The 18957-nt window shown below is 40.4% G+C and overlaps 1 protein-coding gene across 1 annotated transcript in view; it reads left to right on the forward strand.

Moving 5' to 3' along the window:
• The first annotated feature begins 1076 nt into the window (after positions 1–1076).
• The window catches only part of SLC15A2 (solute carrier family 15 member 2), a 77745-nt gene continuing 59864 nt past the window's right edge, over positions 1077–18957 (forward strand). The window contains exons 1-3 of the mRNA XM_054973012.1: positions 1077–1309; positions 11290–11377; positions 12576–12717. Coding sequence (XP_054828987.1) covers positions 1205–1309; positions 11290–11377; positions 12576–12717 — 335 coding nt within the window. The 5' untranslated portion in view covers positions 1077–1204. The remainder of the gene's footprint in view (positions 1310–11289; positions 11378–12575; positions 12718–18957) is intronic.

An 18957-nucleotide genomic window follows, 5' to 3' on the forward strand; every position in this document is an offset into this window, starting at 1 on the left:
TGGTTTGTTTTTAATTGATATGTTCTGAGGGTAGAGAGGCAGTGAGGTGTTTTGATTTTGTTTAAAATTGAGCTAAAAGGGGACTAGATGCAGAGAATTTGACACCAGTGCTGTTATGGAAGTATGTGTGTGGTAACATGGGCAAAGTACTCCAAATTTTGAAGCAGTTAGTAGCAAGTGGCTGGGCAGCTTATACACATTTTTATTCTCTGTTTGTTATACAGTAGTTTAACCTTAACCCTGCCCCCCCCCCAAACCAATACAAAAATATTTCATTCATTATCTTTATCTCCTGGATATTCAAAGCCTCTCAGAAACAGGGTTGAAGCCTCTAAAAATAAGGGAGGATATAAAACCCCAAACATAAAACCCAAAACATAAATACATGGTCCTATTTAAAGCCTCCCACAAACACAAATACAGTTACAAGGAAGCCTTGTGCACTGCCTGCATCTTTGCAATGGCGTATACAGGAAGATCCCTTTATACCTACACTATCATTGGTTTCTGTATGGGTGAAAGCCAAATAGGAGAGATTTAGCAGAGAATGCAAAAAGGGTTTCACATTTATTTGTTATACCTTTCCCTTACATCTTGTTCTTCCTTCGGGAAGTTTGGTGAGAAACAGTTTAGCTCTGAGTCACCAGAATCTTTTGAGAGCTAAAATCTGAAGAGGAAATGAGCAGCAGAAAGCTAAGTGTAAGCTGTGCAGTGCTCATTTGCTCTGGGAGCTCAATACATCATTTTGCTTCAGCCAGCTACTTTCAAATAGGCAGGGACGCCTGTGGTTCCTGCAGAATAAGCCTACTATTATAGCTGAGATGGCTCAAAGCCACAGACCTTGCACCTGATTATGAGTTTCAGCGTTTGGAACAGGGATTATTGTTCAGCTGCATCTTGCTTGGCTCAACAACATCTGTCTGCTCAGAATACCTGAAGTGTGTCAAAGCAGCTGAACAGCCCTGCCCACAGGTGCGGATGACAGCTCTGTGACTCTAGCGATTGAAGGATTGCTCACTTGGTCCTCTTTACCTGTGTTCTTATCCCTCATAGTATCACTGTCCGTTTCCTTCAGCACAGCAGAAATGTGCACAATCAGGGTTAACTTAAATCTGAACTAAACTCCAAGCCACACTAGTTGGAAGTCTTCCCAGCCAACTCACCACGACAGCAAACTGTTGTGAGAGGCAAAGTGAAAAACAGCATGGACCTCTTACAGAAAAAAGAATCTAAGGAAAATACGTTCACTTTTATTCCTACAGGGGATAATGCTCCAAAAGGTGTTTGCCCTGCTGAGAAAAAATCCCCGGTAAGTATTATAGCTGACTTAGTTTTTTGCTTCTTTTAACTTCCCAGGAAAATTCTAGAGAGCTTTCTGTCTTCCCCCTCCCTGGTGTGCTCTGCCTCAGACAGACAAGCATTACCTCTTGCCTAATGTTGGAATTAGCATTGAAAAGTTCAAAAAGAAATCTTCTCTTGCTAACCTGATTAATCTGCTAAAAAAGCAATTCAGACAAATGAGGAGATTAATGAGCCAATGGTTTCTTTGGGAATTACCTCAGCGCTTCTTGTTTTTTGCCTGGAAAATGCACCGCAAATATTTTCTTATTGTGATAAAAAAGAATGGTATATCTGGATGAAGGAGGTGGTGGATCCACATTTTTACTCAGTTTATTTCAAAAGTGGGGATAGTTCCTAAATTCAGCTGGCAAGCAATAATCATTTGATTAGTGCCTGCCTACTGTCGCACTTTTGGAAACAACTTTTTCCCTTTATTTGCTCTCCAAGGGCAAGAGTTCCTGAACTTTTCTAGATTATTAGAGAAACATTGATTTCATTCTTAGCACTGTATTAGTGCTTGTCCCAATCCAACACAATTAGGGTGATATCATATTCCCATGTAATGCGTGAGAAGCTTTGCAATTCATCCTTGTGCACTCAAGCAAGGGAGAGAAAAATATGCAGACTTTCTAGAAGTAGATAAATAAACAATAAGTACACTTTTAGAAGGCAAACACTTCACAAAAAGGCAGGGCACTGATACAGCAGGTTGTGTGAGGTACACTTGTTGGTGTTTGCCACTTAAGAGTTTTACAAAAAAGAGGGACTGGGAGAGGGAGGGCATGCTGGCTTATAACAAGGGAGCTCTCATCTTTGGAATAACTAAAAAGCTGATAATTTAATAATATTTTCTAAAAGACCCAAACCTTTCAAATAAAAAATAAATTACTTAGCTGTAGAGAGGAGTAGATACACTACTCATCATAAGTGATGTTAAAAAAAGGAGCCTGTGACCACATTTCACCGCATTTGTGGGATAAAAGGATATTACGGTGCTCCAGTTTGTGTGTGCCTATCATAGGCAAGGTGAGAGATTGCCAGAGACAGGGTCTTCTCAGGAAGTCCCTCTCTGCAGGTACTTACCTAGTGCCCAGCTTAGATATTTTTGTTAACATTCAAGCAGGCTTTTGTTTGATTTATTTTTGTTATGTTGGTGTCTGGTTTCCTTAATTTTTCTTCTTCCTCTTATTTTTTCTTGAACCAATTTTGCCTATTGCTACTTGGTCTGTTGTATTGTATTAGTGATAGTGGTTAATTGATTTTTTATTTACCTTTTATCATTTCATTCTTATGAAGTTAGATAATGGTCTAATGTTGTTAGTCTCCTTGGAAATCTTTTCCTAAGAGATAGGATGGATAAAGAAATAACTACATCCATAACAAAGAGAACAATATTTCCCCCAGCAATAAAATATTTATTTACTTTAAAGCTTTCTATACCACCCTCCCCTGCATTTCAATACCAAAGAATTTTCCTAGTAGTTTAATTTTTCAGTTGACTACAAATACAACCAAAATAATGATTTAAACAGTGTTAAAGAGCCAGTTTGGTGTAGTGGTTAAGAGCGCGGGACTCAGATCTGGAGAGCCGGGTTTGATTCCCCACTCCTCCACTTGAAGCCAGCTGGGTGACCTTGGGCTAGTCACAGTTCTCTGGAGCTTTCTCAGCCCCACCCACCTCACAGGGTGTTTGTTGTGAGGATAATAATGACATACTTTGTAAACCACTCTGAGTGGATGTTAAGTCATCCTGAAGGGCAGTATATAAATCTAATGTTATTATTATATGTTGTAGTTATTATTATTATTATACAATAGTTATAAGCAACAATAAATAGCCATAGAAAAAGATACAGAGCTACAAATCACAATGAGAAGTAGCAAAAAGATTAATCTTAAATGCTCAGACAACCTGGTGCCTAAAATTTATTAAAGTAGGTTGGTATCTACTTTATTATTACTTTTGGCCCCTTTTCTTTTTAATTTATATATAAACGATATTGAAAGCAAACTTTCTGGTGAACACTTCCATCCCCCTCACCTATTCCAGACTCCTATCTCCAATCTGTTCTATGCAGATGATGCTGTGTTGATCTCACGAACTCACATGGGGTTGAAACGTTTACTAGATGAATTTGTGCTTTATTGCTCTCATTGGGAGTCTTTAGATATTAACTATCAAAAGACCAAAGTTATGATATTCTGTAAAGGTGTCCCACCTCATCACTTCCCATGGAACATGGATGGCCACTTAATTGAGCAGGTCAATACATTTCGGTACCTGGGTGTTCTTTTTTCTTATAACATGTCATGGACAAGCCATATGACTGCTGTCATGAAGTTGGCATCCATACACTCAGCAGCCCTCCTGAGATTTTTCAGGACATCCGGAGGCAAATACCTGCCAGCTGCCGTCCAGGCATTTAAAGCCAAGATAGTTCCGTTATAATTATTTGGGGTACCTTTGACAATCACCAAAGAAAATGAGAAATATGATTCCAGTTTAATTTCCTTTCTATGCTCCATGTCTAGCTTACTTTATTAATAAATTTATTAAAGGTTGGTATCCTTACAGAGGGAATTCTGGGCCACTACAGAGAATGTACTGTCTCTCGTAGTTATTTGCCTAACCTGTGAAAGCCAAAGCACTTTGAGAAGGTCCTCTGAATATGATATTAAATATAATGCCTTGAGTGGTGGGGGAAATGTAACATTCCTCCAGCAACAATTCCTTGAGCAAAGATGGTCTGTGCAACAAATGAGTAACGTGCATGCTTATTGCATGAAAAAAATCATCTGGAAAAGCCAACCATTTTAAAACTTAGCCTATGCTTTAAAACTTTTTTGAGATGAACTTTTTTTCACACTACGCAGTTTTGGCATCTAAAGAGATTCATTGTCTAACCCATTCCAGGAACGAGTTGTCCCCTAGGGCCGACATCCATGTTTGTTTGGAAACGACCAGAGATTTTTACTTAGTTGGTTTTAAATTTTAATGTTTTAATTCTAAGCTGTCCTGTGTAGAGATGGGCATGAACAGGAAAAAAACCTAAACATGATGTTCATTGTTCGTTGCCATCCACAAGCAGGGACTCACGAACAACCATGAACATGGCCCTGATCACGAACATGTTCGTGGTTGGCTGTGGGGGCCAGCAGGCTCTCCTCCAGCCATCATCCAAGTCAAGATCCCTACCGCACCACTCCCAGAAACCTGACCTGAACAGGCAGCAAGAAAGGTACCAATAATAAATAATAGCTTGGTCCAGAGCCTGGCAGCAGCCCTGGAACTTAAAGAGGTAGATCTGTATCCCACCACACAAAGAAAATTCAAGCTCCAATGCACTCTCTCTATCAAAATGCCAACAGCAACTGTCTCTCCACTGTCTACAAAGTCAGAGCTGGCAGCCCCCTCCCCCCTGCTCTTTGCTCTCTTGTTGTAACAAATTTGGAGCTCTACACTTGAAAGGAAGACCTGCTAAATTGGGCTTAGATTGGGGTTTCCAGGGCAACAGCAGGAGTTCAGACAGAGTTCAAACAATCCCTGCCTAAGTTGCCAAGGGAATTGATTGCAGGTGCCAGACTGTCTGGCTAGATGAACAGCAATGAACGAGGCTTGCAGTGACCACCTGTTCATTTAGAATGGGGCCTCATGAACAGCTTGTTCGCAAATAGCAGATTGGCTGTTCATGGCTTTTTTTTGTTCATATTGCTGTTCGTGCCCATCTCTAGTCCTGAGCCATGAGGAAAGGAGGGATATAAACATTTCCTTAAACTAAATATAAATAAATTACAGCAATAGTTTTTAAAAAATTGTTTTCTTTATGTTACAAATATAGCTAGAACTATAGGAGAACAATTGCTGGATTTGACCAAGAAAATCATAGAAGATGCTTTTGCACACAGAAACAGGGCTAGCCTGGCCCCATAGCTAGACATTCCACAAAGGGCCTGTAGAGGCCTATTCTAGAGGGTCATGAAACAGAGAAGTAACAGGGGCATGAAGCAGAGGAGTTTAATGGCCTTGTGTAGATTAGAAGAGCTGTCTAAGCCATATGAATATATACAATGTGTTGAGGTCCAACTCCACAGAAAGTCTGAGAATGACAAGAATGTACAATGTCATATAATTCAAGGATGGGTGTATTGGTTGAGCGTCAAAAGATATTCATACATGTAAGAAACTTGTAATCACTAATTTTACGTAGATTTTGTTAAGTCCCGGTCCTGGTTCTCACCTGGTGAAGCACTCTGTCTGCTGAAATCAAGGTCCGGCAGGACCTATTATCTTTTCACCAGGCCTGCAAGACAGAGTTGTTCTGCCACGCATATGGCTGAGGCTGGGCCTCCGCTGGCCTGGAAAAAGGGGTGTATAAATCTTAACCCTCCCTGTGAATGCTGTCCACCATCCTGTTTTAAATGTGTTGTTTTTAATGTAGATGAATTTTTTAATTGTATTTTCAATATGTTGTTATCCGCCCTGAGCCCTCTCGCGGGGTAGGCGGAATACAAATCTGAAACAAACAAACAAACAAACAAACAAACAAACAAACAAACAAACAAACAAACAAACAAACAAACAAACAAACAAGATAAAAAGTAGCAAGAATGAACTATTTTGATATACTTTAAGAAAATGTTTCAAATATAGATAGCCTTATCTGGTGTTTGGTTATATGATAATAAGTTATCCAAGAATGTGAGCACTTTGGACAGTAAGTTATTGTTAGGAGATGGTTCTGAAACCCTATAGATATGAGAAGCTGAATTGATTGGGAGCTTCTTCCTAAAAAGGGCTCCTTGCCTGTGACCTTGTCTTTGGGTAAAATACTTTCTTGGATTCATGTAATTGCTCTCCTTTAATCATCTGTGTTGTTATAATGGATGGTATGATGTTCCGTAGATTGAGCTGATCTTAAGAATGCTGAATAATCATCTTTTGTTAATAAAGGCTTAGAATGGAAGCAGAGATTCGGTAATAGTCTTACTATACCCAGTAACAAACCTAAAACATTTTCTGTGGTGTACTTTTTGCCTGGAGTTAAACGATTTGATATAGGAAAGCTAATTAGATGCTCAGGGCTTCTTAAGTGCCTGCCTATATCTGAATCAGGCTAAGCCAGAGTCATCCAGAACACATACATGTATCTCGTATTTGACCTGGATTAGATGATGCTTTCTGCCTGACTCTTCTCCCTCTGTGTAGCAGGGGAACAAGATCATGCTCTCCATTCATCCAAGTATGCATGTGTGCCTTGCCGGCCATTCATTCATGGCTGTAATGATTCAATCCAATGTAATGAGTGTAAAGAGCCCTGAAAAACATCAAGTTCTTTTACACAATGAAAGAATCAGTCATGCTGCTGGAACTTGATTACATTGGATGTTTCATACAAAACATTCTGTTAACCTTATGCCCTTGTGTGGATATTCTAAGGGACAGGCACAGCAGTTGGGAGCAGCAGGAAGGTGTGATCTTGATCTTGCATCACATATAGGGAGAAGATCAGGAAGGACTGGGCCATAGGGAGGTAACTGTTTCAGATTTTAAAATGAAGATGATAAAAGTCACAATAAAGCTTTCTAGATGATTAGGAGTCTATATATTTTGTAACCAAGGTTTTAGAACATGCAAAAAGGGGGAAACAGCTGGGACAGGTGATTGGGAAATGTTAGGCAAGGGAAATGTTAAGTGCTCTCCTCCTAGTACACAGCCCCAATGGAAATTGTGGGCTCCGTCCTGATCCCACTTTGCGAGAAGAAGCAATGCTCAGATTTTCAAGATGTGTAGGAAGCAAAAAGTCTAGTGTTGCTACCAGCTGAAGTCTAAACACACTTGATTAGGAATCATATTCATATTTTTAATTCCATTCTCAATTATGAGATATAAATCAATCTTCTGTTAATTCGGTGATCTTAATGCATGTGCTTCTTGAATCACATCAAATACGAAGCTAGAAGTTCTGTTTTTGACTTCAAATGCTCTGTGCGGCCAAACTACATGTGACGCTCAGTAGCGTATAGATTGTTCCTGCCTCGTTTTGCTTTAAAAAACGCAAAGGCTGCCACCAGCCATGTGCAGAGGGAAACAGCAGTGGTCAGTACACATGGAGTGGGTGGGTGGAAAGAAAGGCTGAACATTCCCCTCTGCAACTGTCAAAGATTGGCAAATGTCATTCACAATCAGACAAGCAGAGGATCCATCCCTTAGGTAAGACTAATGCCAGATGCTGCAGGACTCTGTTCAGTGGCACCCTTCAGAAAGTAAAAGATGTATATTTTCTGGCCCTACCACCCCCCACCCGCTACCCCACTGTAGAAGAGAACAACAGCAGCCAGAACATCTAGCTGGTTGGGGACACAGGATTGAATCATCACATATATGCTAGCGCCTCCATCTTCCATCACAACTGATTCGCTTTATTATTTTAATTGTGAATTATTTGAATTTCTATTATGTAAACAACTTTAGGAGTCATTATAGTTGAAAGGCAGTTTACAAATATAGCAAATAAATAATAAAGCAGAAGACTGGTAAAGGATGAAAGGTTTCTTAAGCCTTTCTTTTGTGCTGTTCATCCACTGAAATCTCATATCTTCCCCCACCTGCTTTTCTTCTACAAGAGAAAAGATATATTTTTTCTTGCAACTTGTCAATTTTTAGAATTGTTTGAAGGGAAAGAGTTAAGAACCCTCCCCGCCCACCACCACCATGTGCTGGTCTTTAGCTTTAGTTTGCAGCCTCTGTGGCAACATTTTGTGAAACAAAAATAAAAGGGATGAACAACGCATAACTGAGCATCACATGTCATTTGGCCTTATAAGTGTACAATGCATTTAGCAATGCTAGACAGAAGCTATCTATTTTGTGAGAGGATAATTGTTCCCTGAAAGAAGATAATTGTTTCCTACAATAATGAGAAAATGAGCCCAACCATGATACAGAATGAATTAATGCTCAAAAGAGAGTTTAGTATGGTTATATTATACTGCATTTGTCCAAGTTTTAACAGAATGATTGCATAAACTTGATAAAGTGAGACCTTCCATGAAAGAGAACACACATGTTTCTCAAGGAGTTCTCTCCTTTATGCACCAATCCAATATCATGTAAGAAAGTGCAAGTCTCAATAAGGTGCCTAATTTCAGTAATAACTTTGAAAGAGAACACAGTTAATTGCTGTCAGACCCATGGTAGCAACACTGGATTTCTTTTTCACTGTCAGCTGGGCTTATATTTCTTTGGACACTATTCTGACCCTTTATATCCTGGGATAACAGCACAATGATGCAACAGCACTCTGGGACAAATGCCAGCTAGCATTGTTTCCTTGTTGTACAGTGAAGCATCACAAAGTTGAGGACAAGAGGAAGCTGGCTCCGAAAGAAATATTAGTGTCAGAACCTTTTCAGTCACGTAGTTATGTCTCAGTGTTTAATGCCTGGAAACCCGAGTCCTAGGTCTGAAATTACCCTTTTTGTTTTTCCCTTTTCTTTTTCTGCCTTAGAGTATCAAGCTTCCATGTGGTGCAGTGGTTAGAGTGTTAGACCAGTGTCTGGGTGAACCAGGTTCAAATCATACACTATGCCATGGAAGCTCACTGGGTGACCTTGGACCATTACACTCTCAGCCTAACTTACCTTACAGGGTGGTTGTGAAGATAAAATGGAGGAAAGGAGAATTATGTAAGGCACCTTAGGTCCCCATTGGGGAAAACAGTGGGATATAGATGAAGTAAACAAATAAACAAAGTCCTTGTTTTTGTTGGGGGTCATAAGGACTTTGTACCACATGCATGATGACAGTTTTGTTACTCCCAGATGGACACTAACTTTTTCTGTTTGTTACCACAGCATACAGGGAAAAGGGGCTTTAGCCTCCCCTCCCCCCCCCCACTGTTTTCACATCCACTAACTGCCCCATGAAACCACTATTGGCTGCACTGTAAAAATCTCTTATGTAACTGCGTAAGTACACACAAGTTTCACAACATAGCCAATAACACCTGCATGGAACAGTTTGTAGATGCGAAAATGTGTGGAGGGGAGGCTAAAGCTAGACAGATGTACTACATACATGTTTGTATTTCTCTGGTAAGAACTTGTAGCTCAAGTAAAATTAACTTTCTGGAAAACAAAATACATTGTTCAACCAGATTCAGCACTTTTTTGATGTGCACTCAAAACTTTTCTTTCAAATGTCCATAGTGAAGATTCTCATCTGCCACTTCATAGGATTGTTAAACTCCAAGTATTTCCTGGAGATCTCCACAAATTATAACTGCTCTTGAGACTAAAAAAAAGAAGAAAATGGCTACTTTGGAGGGTGGATATTATGGCATTATACCCTGCTGAAGTCCTTCCCCTCCCCAAACTCTGCCCTTCCTAGGTTCCACCCCCAAATCTCTAGGAATTTCCCAACCCAGCATTGGCAACCCTACTTCTTCATGCATAACTCTGGACTCTCATTTGGGGTTTCAGTTCCCAAACTAGGCTTCCCACATGCCCACTGGTAGCAGGCAAACTCCTGGCGGTTTGCTCTATTGCCCACCACCGGCAGGCAACCTAGGTAAGCATGCAGCAGGCAGGCATGCTCCCATTGAGGTGCGAAGACATCACTTCCTGAAGTGACATCATTGCACTTCACGCAGGAGTGTTCCTGTGCTTCACAGGAGGCAATTTGGACTCCAAACATGCCGATTCTAAAAGAATTCACCCTTTGTGAGGAGCAGAAACACTTTCATGCTAAGTGTGATGATGTCACTTCAGGAAGTGACGCCATCACATCAGGCAAGGAGCATGTGTGTGAAGATTGCCATACCAGTGAGTACCGGGGGACCCCTTCCCCCTGGGAGGGTAAGGGTGCCTGGGAACCTTATCCAGAATGTCTACATAACTTTCAAAGCTTCTACAGATATATTTGTGACACCCCCATCCCACAAAATATATACAGGGATATTTTGCCATAGAAATATTTTTTGTGTTTTTTCAGCTACTTAAGGTGGGATTTTGAATGCATGTTTACTGTGATTAAAACTGCAGGCCTCTAAAGCAAGGAGTGGGCTGGATGGGGAATGTGAAGTGTCCTGTGATTGGATGGTAGCTGTACCCTAGGGGGAGGAGTGAACTGCAGTTTGGTCAGAGTAGATGAAGGAAGGAGCTCAGAGAGTCAGTCTGTCTGTCTGTCTGTGTGGAAGTCTGTTTTTGTATGTGTGAGAGGAAACAGTCATTCTGTGAGTAAAGTGCTGAGAATAGAAGCCTTTGTTTTACTTTGTGGATGAAATCCACATAAGAGGCAAGTGGGGGAAAATAAATCTTTGTGACAGTCCTTTTATAAACATTTGAAGATCTGTGCTATCTTGAAACCATCATGCTTATCTGAAACTAATGCACTTAAGAATTACTTTGAAACCATTACACATACATACTTAAACTTTATTTCTAGTTTAGTAAAATGCCAGTTTCATCTAGAATAGATCCTTAAAAAAAAAAACCTCTTACAGCCACCCCTTTGTGCTGACTGTTCTGTTATTGTGCCATCTGTAGCTAAGATTTCGAAAACAATATGTCAAACTGAGAGAGAACTAAGGCAAGAGCCTTTGGTAGCAGAGAAAATTAAGGGAACATTAAGGAAATTAGGGAGGAAGAAATATACAGATCTTATAAAGGGGGCAAAATGCCACAAGGGAAAATATTTTTAAAGCGTATTCACTTTCAATAACGCTTCACTTACTGTGTTCATTGGCAGTCTCAGGGCATCATTATTTATTTGAAGCTTTGTATTTCCCTTGAGTCACTTATTTGGGGCCAGCTGTCTTGTTTTGAATTTGAAATCTAGGGGCGTGCATTTGGTTCTGGGATTCTAGGGCGTGTGCGTCATGTCAGCTATACCAATAATACCAAAACAAGTTTTCACATGGTTTCACAGTTTCTGGTTTGTTTCTACAGAAAATATGTGGTACCAATTACCCTCTCAGCATTGCCTTCATTGTGGTGAACGAGTTTTGTGAGCGCTTCTCCTACTATGGCATGAAAGGTGCGTGATGTATCTTTGGTCATTTTTCACAAGTTTTTCTGAGGGACATTCATATCATTGGCAACTGTTTTGACTTCAGGTACGGGAAGAGTTGGAGGAGGGGAATTAATGTTAGGAATTGTTAAGAAAAAATCCTTTTCTGATTTCTTCCATTCAGATCTTGAATGGCCTCATATACCACATTTCTCTCTCATATACTCATAAGCTAACAAGATTGATTGAAGGGCTATAAGTATACCTCTGAGTGCATCTTACCTCTTGCCTTTTGTGACAGCAATAGAAGGAACACCAGAACACTGTTAGCAAAGTTAGTTATATTTCATGGCTGGGAAACAGAAGTAAAAGGGGTGAGAGAGTATAGATTGGATCCTATATCTCCCTTCCACCAACAGAGAAAAAATTCCTTAAACAACAACAAGAAGACTTTTGTTCCTCAGAGGAAGATTTTCTTTTCAAAGAGTCATTATCCATTGGAAGAAGTCTTTTTTGTAGAAGGAAGACACAAGCCCTGTTTACACATTACAGTGAATGCATGTACATCCTGCCTGTCCGTGTGCAATCTGTATGTAAGAAAGAGCCAACATATTTTCACTTTATGAATGAAACCATGGACCAGAACCTGGATAAATGTGGGGTTTGTATCACATGTTCAGATGTACATGCATTGACTCTAAAATGAGAATTACTCAATGCACATACAAAAAACAATCAAGTGTACACTGTACACAGTGTGTAAGAACATTCACTGTTACTTGTGAACAGGGTTTTAATAGAAGAGTCAAATTAGCAGAATCATAGAATCCAGCCTTGTGAGACTTAGGCCGAGAGTTGCCACCTTTTCCCCTGGCATGGGCTCTGTATGTTTATTGATAGTGATACAGCCCAAAATTCAATCATGGCAACTTCTCCGTGCTTTTGAAAACGGAATCTTTTCAATGTGTGCCTGCCTTAATCTTTGGTGTAAGAAGATTGTGAGAAAATAAGCTAAGCAAATCAGGATTTGGTTAGTGCCTGGATGGGAGACCTCTTGGAAGCTCTATGTTCATCACCTTGAGTTCACGGATGAAATAAATAAATAATAAAAGAACCTCTCTCAGAAAAAAATGGTGATGTTATTATTGGCAGTCTCACAACAATGTCATACTTTGCACCTCACATATTATTTATTCAAGTAAATTCTCTTTGTTTTTTACTTCAGCTGTTTTGACGTTGTACTTCCTTTACTTCCTCCACTGGGATGAGAATACATCCACTTCAGTATACCATGCCTTCTCGAGTTTGTGTTACTTTACACCTGTTATTGGTGCATTTATTGCCGACTCTTGGCTGGGAAAATACAAGTAAGGGTAAAATACATTATTTCATGTCTATGGCCTTTTTTGTAATTAGGCAGAAGTTAGGGCTCCTTCCACCACTTTATGAATAAAGCTTTAAAACATTTAACCTATATTCTCACAAGTTTGCCTTAGTTTGCCATTGTATAGGCAAAGGGTGGAGAACCACAGAAGTGGGTGGCCCACAATAGTTTCCTAATATAACTAAACACAACAAAGGATATAGGTGTTTTTTCTGACACTCAAGTCCAATATTATATTGCAACAGCGCAAAAATTACAAGAATGGATACATAAATGAACACATATACATTGTAAATAAACAAAGGAAAAACAGTCCCTGGATAACAGTCAAATAGACAAGAAAATCAGGTATCCAGTCCCTCGCCCCAAGTGTCCTGGAATAGGATACTGTGTCCTGTTTGAGTTAGGCTATGTTCAGCCACTGCTGATTTTTCCAGATGGCCAAGTCTGCAGTGTCTTTCATGTTCTTTTATTCTTGTCTGGATGCTACGCTTTTGTGGTCCCGATGTAAACTTGTCCACAGCTGCAGGGTATGCAGTATACTCCTGCAGAGGTGAGGGGGTCTCTACTGTCTTTTGCTGATCATAGCATCTGTTGTATTTTTCTGGTGGGTCTGAATACTGCTTGAAGGTTGTGCTTTTTCCAGGACACTAAAATACTGGACAACATGTCCAACTACTTCGTCAGATTGCACAGGGAAGCCATTGAAATTCATAAGCATAAGCACAATTTCAACAGGAAAGAAGATACCTGAAGAATGAATAGAGCATGGGTTCCAGTCCTGAAAAACACCAGGCTAACAAAAGACTCTATACCCAACAATAGCCCTGCAGAGAAGATTAGCATATCAAGCACCAATCCATATGCAAAAGAACCTCCTCAGGATACAGTGAAGCCTCCCGCCGTTAGCATTCCACACCCTGGGAAACTCTTACAGGATGACTCACCCCATCCCTACCTTCCTGAGTAGATACAAATTACCTGCCAACTTCCTTTCCACACTGTGACACTGAGAGATCTCTGTCTTTTGGTGCTACACCTCTGAAGATGCCAGTTACAGCTGCTGGCGAAACGTCAGGAACTACAATGCCAAGACCATGGCTATACAGCCCGGAAAACCCACAACAACCAAAAAGGAAATTAACAAACCCTCTGAAGAGCAATCACTACACTACAATGGCAAACTAAAGCAAACTTGTGAGAGAGAGGAAATTAACAAACCCTCTGAGGAATGACATACCCGGCTCTGTAGAGAGAGGGAAAATTCAAACTATGCTCCCTGGCTAATAGTGCATCTCCCTTCACTTGAGCATCCTCATATAATTTGTCTCATGTGGTTTAGCTCTCAGAATACTTTGTTATATTTAGATGACAGAAATCTCTACATAGTTGTTTTCATCACATTGTATTTTGTATGTCCTCTAATCGAAATCAATGGGCTTAACACTGCCAACATAAACACAGTTACGCCTTTCTAAGTCCACTGAAGTCTAAGAGGCTTAGGAGGGTGTAACTGCTTGGATGCGTGTTTAATTCTGGTTCTAATTCAACAGTACACAAGCCAGGCAGCCAAGACAATATGTTTAAGACTTTTATCCCTTCCGCTCTTGTAAGAAATACTTTACTAATATGATATTTGCATTGAATAGGCCCTCTGGTAAGTTTTAAATAATTAATCACATTTGAAAATGATTCCAATTTAACATAAACAAATATAAAATTAAATTAAGGATTATTGTTTATGATTAAGAGTCGATGTCAAGGATTTTAATAACGCCCCCCCACATGTTAATTCCTATGGGCTCTTACAGACCTGTGATGCCTTCCTTATGCATCGCCTCCCACCTTAAGTTCAAAACCTCCTAAAGATATAATTGGTTAACACTTCCTTATCTTCCTTGTGACATAAACACAGGATCCATTATTTCATTGAATGAGTATTTCCTCTATCCCCCAGTATGCCATATTTCATTTTCTCTCCTTTCACATTACTTGGAGATCTAATTGACCCCCACACTCTTTTAGTGACACTTTCAAAGAAAAAAAATTGAAGGGGTCGAAATACCATAGAATAATCAAGTCCTTTATTGTAAATGGCTACAAGTATGAAGTAACTCATATTAAGAAGCAAAATTGTACAGTTCTTTTATGTTCCTGCTTCTGACCGCAAATGTGTAGGAATATTAAAGGATGTTAGGGTTGCCAACTGCCTGAAGAGGGAAAAAAAAACACGCCTTTCCCTTTAACAGAAGCTTAATAGGATACCTTTTACCAGGTGATATTTTCTCCATGGCACAAAAACGTCAGTTGCCCATTTCCACATATTAAGCTTCTATTAAGTGGACAGAGTATTTGTCTCCAGGCCTGCTTGAGCGGCACAAAGCAGCATTTTGCTGAGGAAGAAGAATGACTAGATCTAAATCCTCTCTTTTTTCTGAACAGCTGATAGGTAGAATTCTGGCATTCTTTAAAAAGCTACATGATCTAGGTTTGGCAGCTGGATCAGGTCATAAGATTATATAGATATATGTTCAAGTATACTTCCAACTGGAGTGGAATCTCTGCGTTGAATTGTTGCCATTGCATAGCAACAAAATTGTGCAATCCAGTTTTTAGGTAAAATAGTACTGGATTTTCCAGTGTTTGTTACAATTCAGTCCCTCCCAGAAATTTGCACATGCAGTAAGATGTACTGCACTGGATAGATAGATTACATGACTTTTTTGTTTGTTTCTTTTTTTAAAAAAAGAGGCAGACCTCAAACTGGTGCCAAATGGAAAACTGATTGAGTTGAAGATACGCCCAACATATTTCAACAATATGTCATCTTCAAAACAAATGTAAATATCAACGGATGCGTAATAAAATCGCTATAGTAATTATAGAATAATAAATTATGTTTATGAAACAAGAAGGAAACAAAAGAAAAGACTGATAGTGTTGTGTAACATATATTGCCACCTTATTGGAAGACCAACAGGATCACAAGAAGGTGCATGCTAATTCAGGCCAAGGATCCAGAACCTAGTTTCCAGTAGTGACTAACCTGAGAAATCCACAATCTGGGCATGAAGACACAGCCCTCCCTCACTGTTGTCCTTTCCCCAGCAACCAGTTTTCAGAGATCTACTGCCCCTAACCTGTCATGGCCAGTCGCAGTTGATAAACCTGTTTTCCATGAATTTGTCTAATTTGCTTTTAAAACTGTGACCATCTGAGGCACAAAATCCCATATTAATGATGCATTGTGTGAAGTACTTTCTCTTGGCGGCCTTCAATCTATCAGTCTCATTGGATGACTTGAAGTTACGGGAGAAAGAAATAATGGGGGCAGCCCTCAAGATAGTAGGTGAACCTAAATCCCATTGAATAATAATAATAACATTCGATTTATATACTGCCCTTCAGGACAACTTAATGCCCACTCAGAGCGGTTTACAAAGTATACTATTATTGTCCTCACAACAAACACCCTGTGAGGTGGATGGAGCTGAGAGAGCTCCAGAAAGCTGTGACTGACCCAAGGTCACCCAGCTGGCTTCAAGCGGAGGAGTGGAGAATCAAACCTCCAGATTAGAGTCCCACACTCTTAAACACTACGCCAAACTGGCTCTTGGGTATCATTGAAAAGAATTCATAGTGCGAATGATACCTAAGCAGCTAGATCCCACTGATTTCAATCATTGGATATATCTTTTGGGAGTAGGGAAAATAATATTCTGATTTTCTTATAAAAAGTAATGTACTTTAGATACATTGTTTTACTTCTCATCCTGATATCATCCCATTCTGCACATTCTCTGTATCTGAAGAAGTGAGCTGTGGCTCACGAAAACTTATACCCTACCACAAATTTTGTTAGTCTTATAGGTTCTACTGGACTCTTGCTCTTTTCTACTGCTGCAAAGAGATTAACACAGCTACCCATCTTGATCTCATTCTGCTCATGGTCAGTTATTATTTTCCCCTCCTCTTAGCCGCACCAGGCACCAACCAAACAGACTGAATCAATTTCTGTATGCAAATGCTCCTATTTTGCTCAAAACCCTTTAAACTGTCTGTACTGAACAGTGGTCAGTATGGCAATGTTGGAGTATAATTCAAAGAACATTAGGGGCATCTGAGTGCCTAACTACTTATTATATTTACCTACCTGACATATCCTTATTGGTAGCTCTTCATGCATTGATGGGATACAACCACATTTCTCCAGTGCATCAAATAGCATCCCCTGGTGCAGTTTCAGGTTAGGAAAAACAGTGGGGAGGGAAGGCTCAAGCCTCCTCACCTCATATGCTGAGGTTCTGATTAGAGATGGGTACAAACCAAAATATGAACCACTATGATTTTTAGGTGCAGAGGAGTTAGCCGTGTTAGTCTGTAGTAGCAAAATCAAAAGGAGTCCAGTAGCACCGTTAAGACTAACCAACTTTATTGTAGCATAAGCTTTTGAGAATCACAGTTCTCTTCGTCAGATGCATGGAGGGCAAGAAGAAACTGGTCAGAAATATAGGCGGAGAGGGGAGGGAGGAGTAGATGCAAACAGTAGCTTCTGATATGGAGATCAGTTTGCTTCTGTTAAGGAAGTCAGTTACTTCTGATAATGAGATAACCATTCATAGTCTCTATTCAATCCCATGAATGGTTATCTCATTATCAGAAGTAACTCATATGTAAATTTGACTCAGGGCCAAGCTACACATGACGAATGACACTTGAACAGCAAGTGTATTTCTCCCTGTTCACTTGCCCTCCACTCAATCCACTTGCCGTTCAAGTGTCATTCGTCATGTGTAGCTTGGCCCTTAGGCTGGGATTGAATAGAGACTATGAATGGTTATCTCATTATCAGAAGTAACTGACTTCCTTAATAGAAGCAAACTGATCTCCATATCAGAAGCTACTGTTTGCATCTACTCCTCCCTCCCCTCTCCGCCTATATATCTGACCAGTTTCTTCTTGCCCTCCATGCATCTGACGAAGAGAACTGTGATCACCTCCATCCTTTCCTGTACAAGAATATTCCTGTCTCCCCTAAGAACATCTACTCCTTCCCCCCAAGAATATTCCTGTCACCCCAAGAACATTTCCTTGATTGTCCCCTCAAAGAGCAGTTCTGTCCCCATTCCAGCTCCAGAACAGTTTTTCTGCTCCCAGGGTTCATCATTCCACTCTGGGGGCCGTCATTCCATTATCAGAGGAAGATTCTCTCACTCCATCCCACGTTTTCATTGCAACTTTTTGGTGCTGCAATGTATTTCAATGGAGCCAATGCAAGTCAGAGCAGTTTATCTGTTCCCAGAGACAGTAATTCCACTCTGGTGACTACCATTCCAACCACAGAGCAGTTTAGTTGCTCCCAGGGACTATCATTCTGCTTTGGGGGCCTTCATTCCAGGGCCAGAGAGTGTAGCTGGGCCCAGGGACCATCATTCCACTCTTGGGGCTGTTATTCCATTCTCAGAGGAAGATTCTCTAACTCCATTCCATGTTTTCATTGCAACTTTTTGGTGCTCCAATGGAGCCAAATGGTGCTCCAATGGAGCCAATGAGCTTCAATGGAGCCAATACAAGTCAATTGGCATTCGTGGCTCCTCATTATATCTAATATTAATTCCTGGGGGCACCTGCTTTCGGGGTCTATAACGTGGACACTGGAAATCCAATCTTTGCCAGACTTGGAGGGTGGCTGGAGGAGAGCCTGCTGAAGACTGTCTGCGAGTTTGGCATCTTTGACTGTCAAAGGGGCCATTCTATGACCTCCAGAAGTGACATGACCAAACAAGCTAAATGAAGCAGTTCATGAACCAGGCAAGTTAGTGTAGGCTTGTGGTTAATGAAATGCAATGAACCATGAACCACCACAAACTGCAATTTCCCAGTTCATGCCCATCTTAGGACATATGCCTGAGATTAAATTCCCAGCACACAATATATAATACGCACAAACACATGAGGCTGCCTTATACTGAATCAGACCGTTGGTCCAACAAGGTCAGTACTGCCTTCTCAGACTGTCAGCAGCTCTCCAGGGTCTCAGGATGTTTCACATCACCTGCAAACTGATTCTTTTAACTGGAAATGCCAAGGAATAAACCTGGGCCCTTCTGCATGCCAAGCAGATGCTCTGCCACTGAGCTACAACCCCTCACATCTGATCAGGAGTGCATGGAGAAAATTCAACCTGTAATAAAGACATTAACTTCTGTGAAATAAATTGTAC

This window comes from Eublepharis macularius, chromosome 2 (genome assembly GCF_028583425.1).
Source record: "Eublepharis macularius isolate TG4126 chromosome 2, MPM_Emac_v1.0, whole genome shotgun sequence".
NCBI classification, from domain to species: Eukaryota; Metazoa; Chordata; class Lepidosauria; order Squamata; family Eublepharidae; genus Eublepharis; species Eublepharis macularius.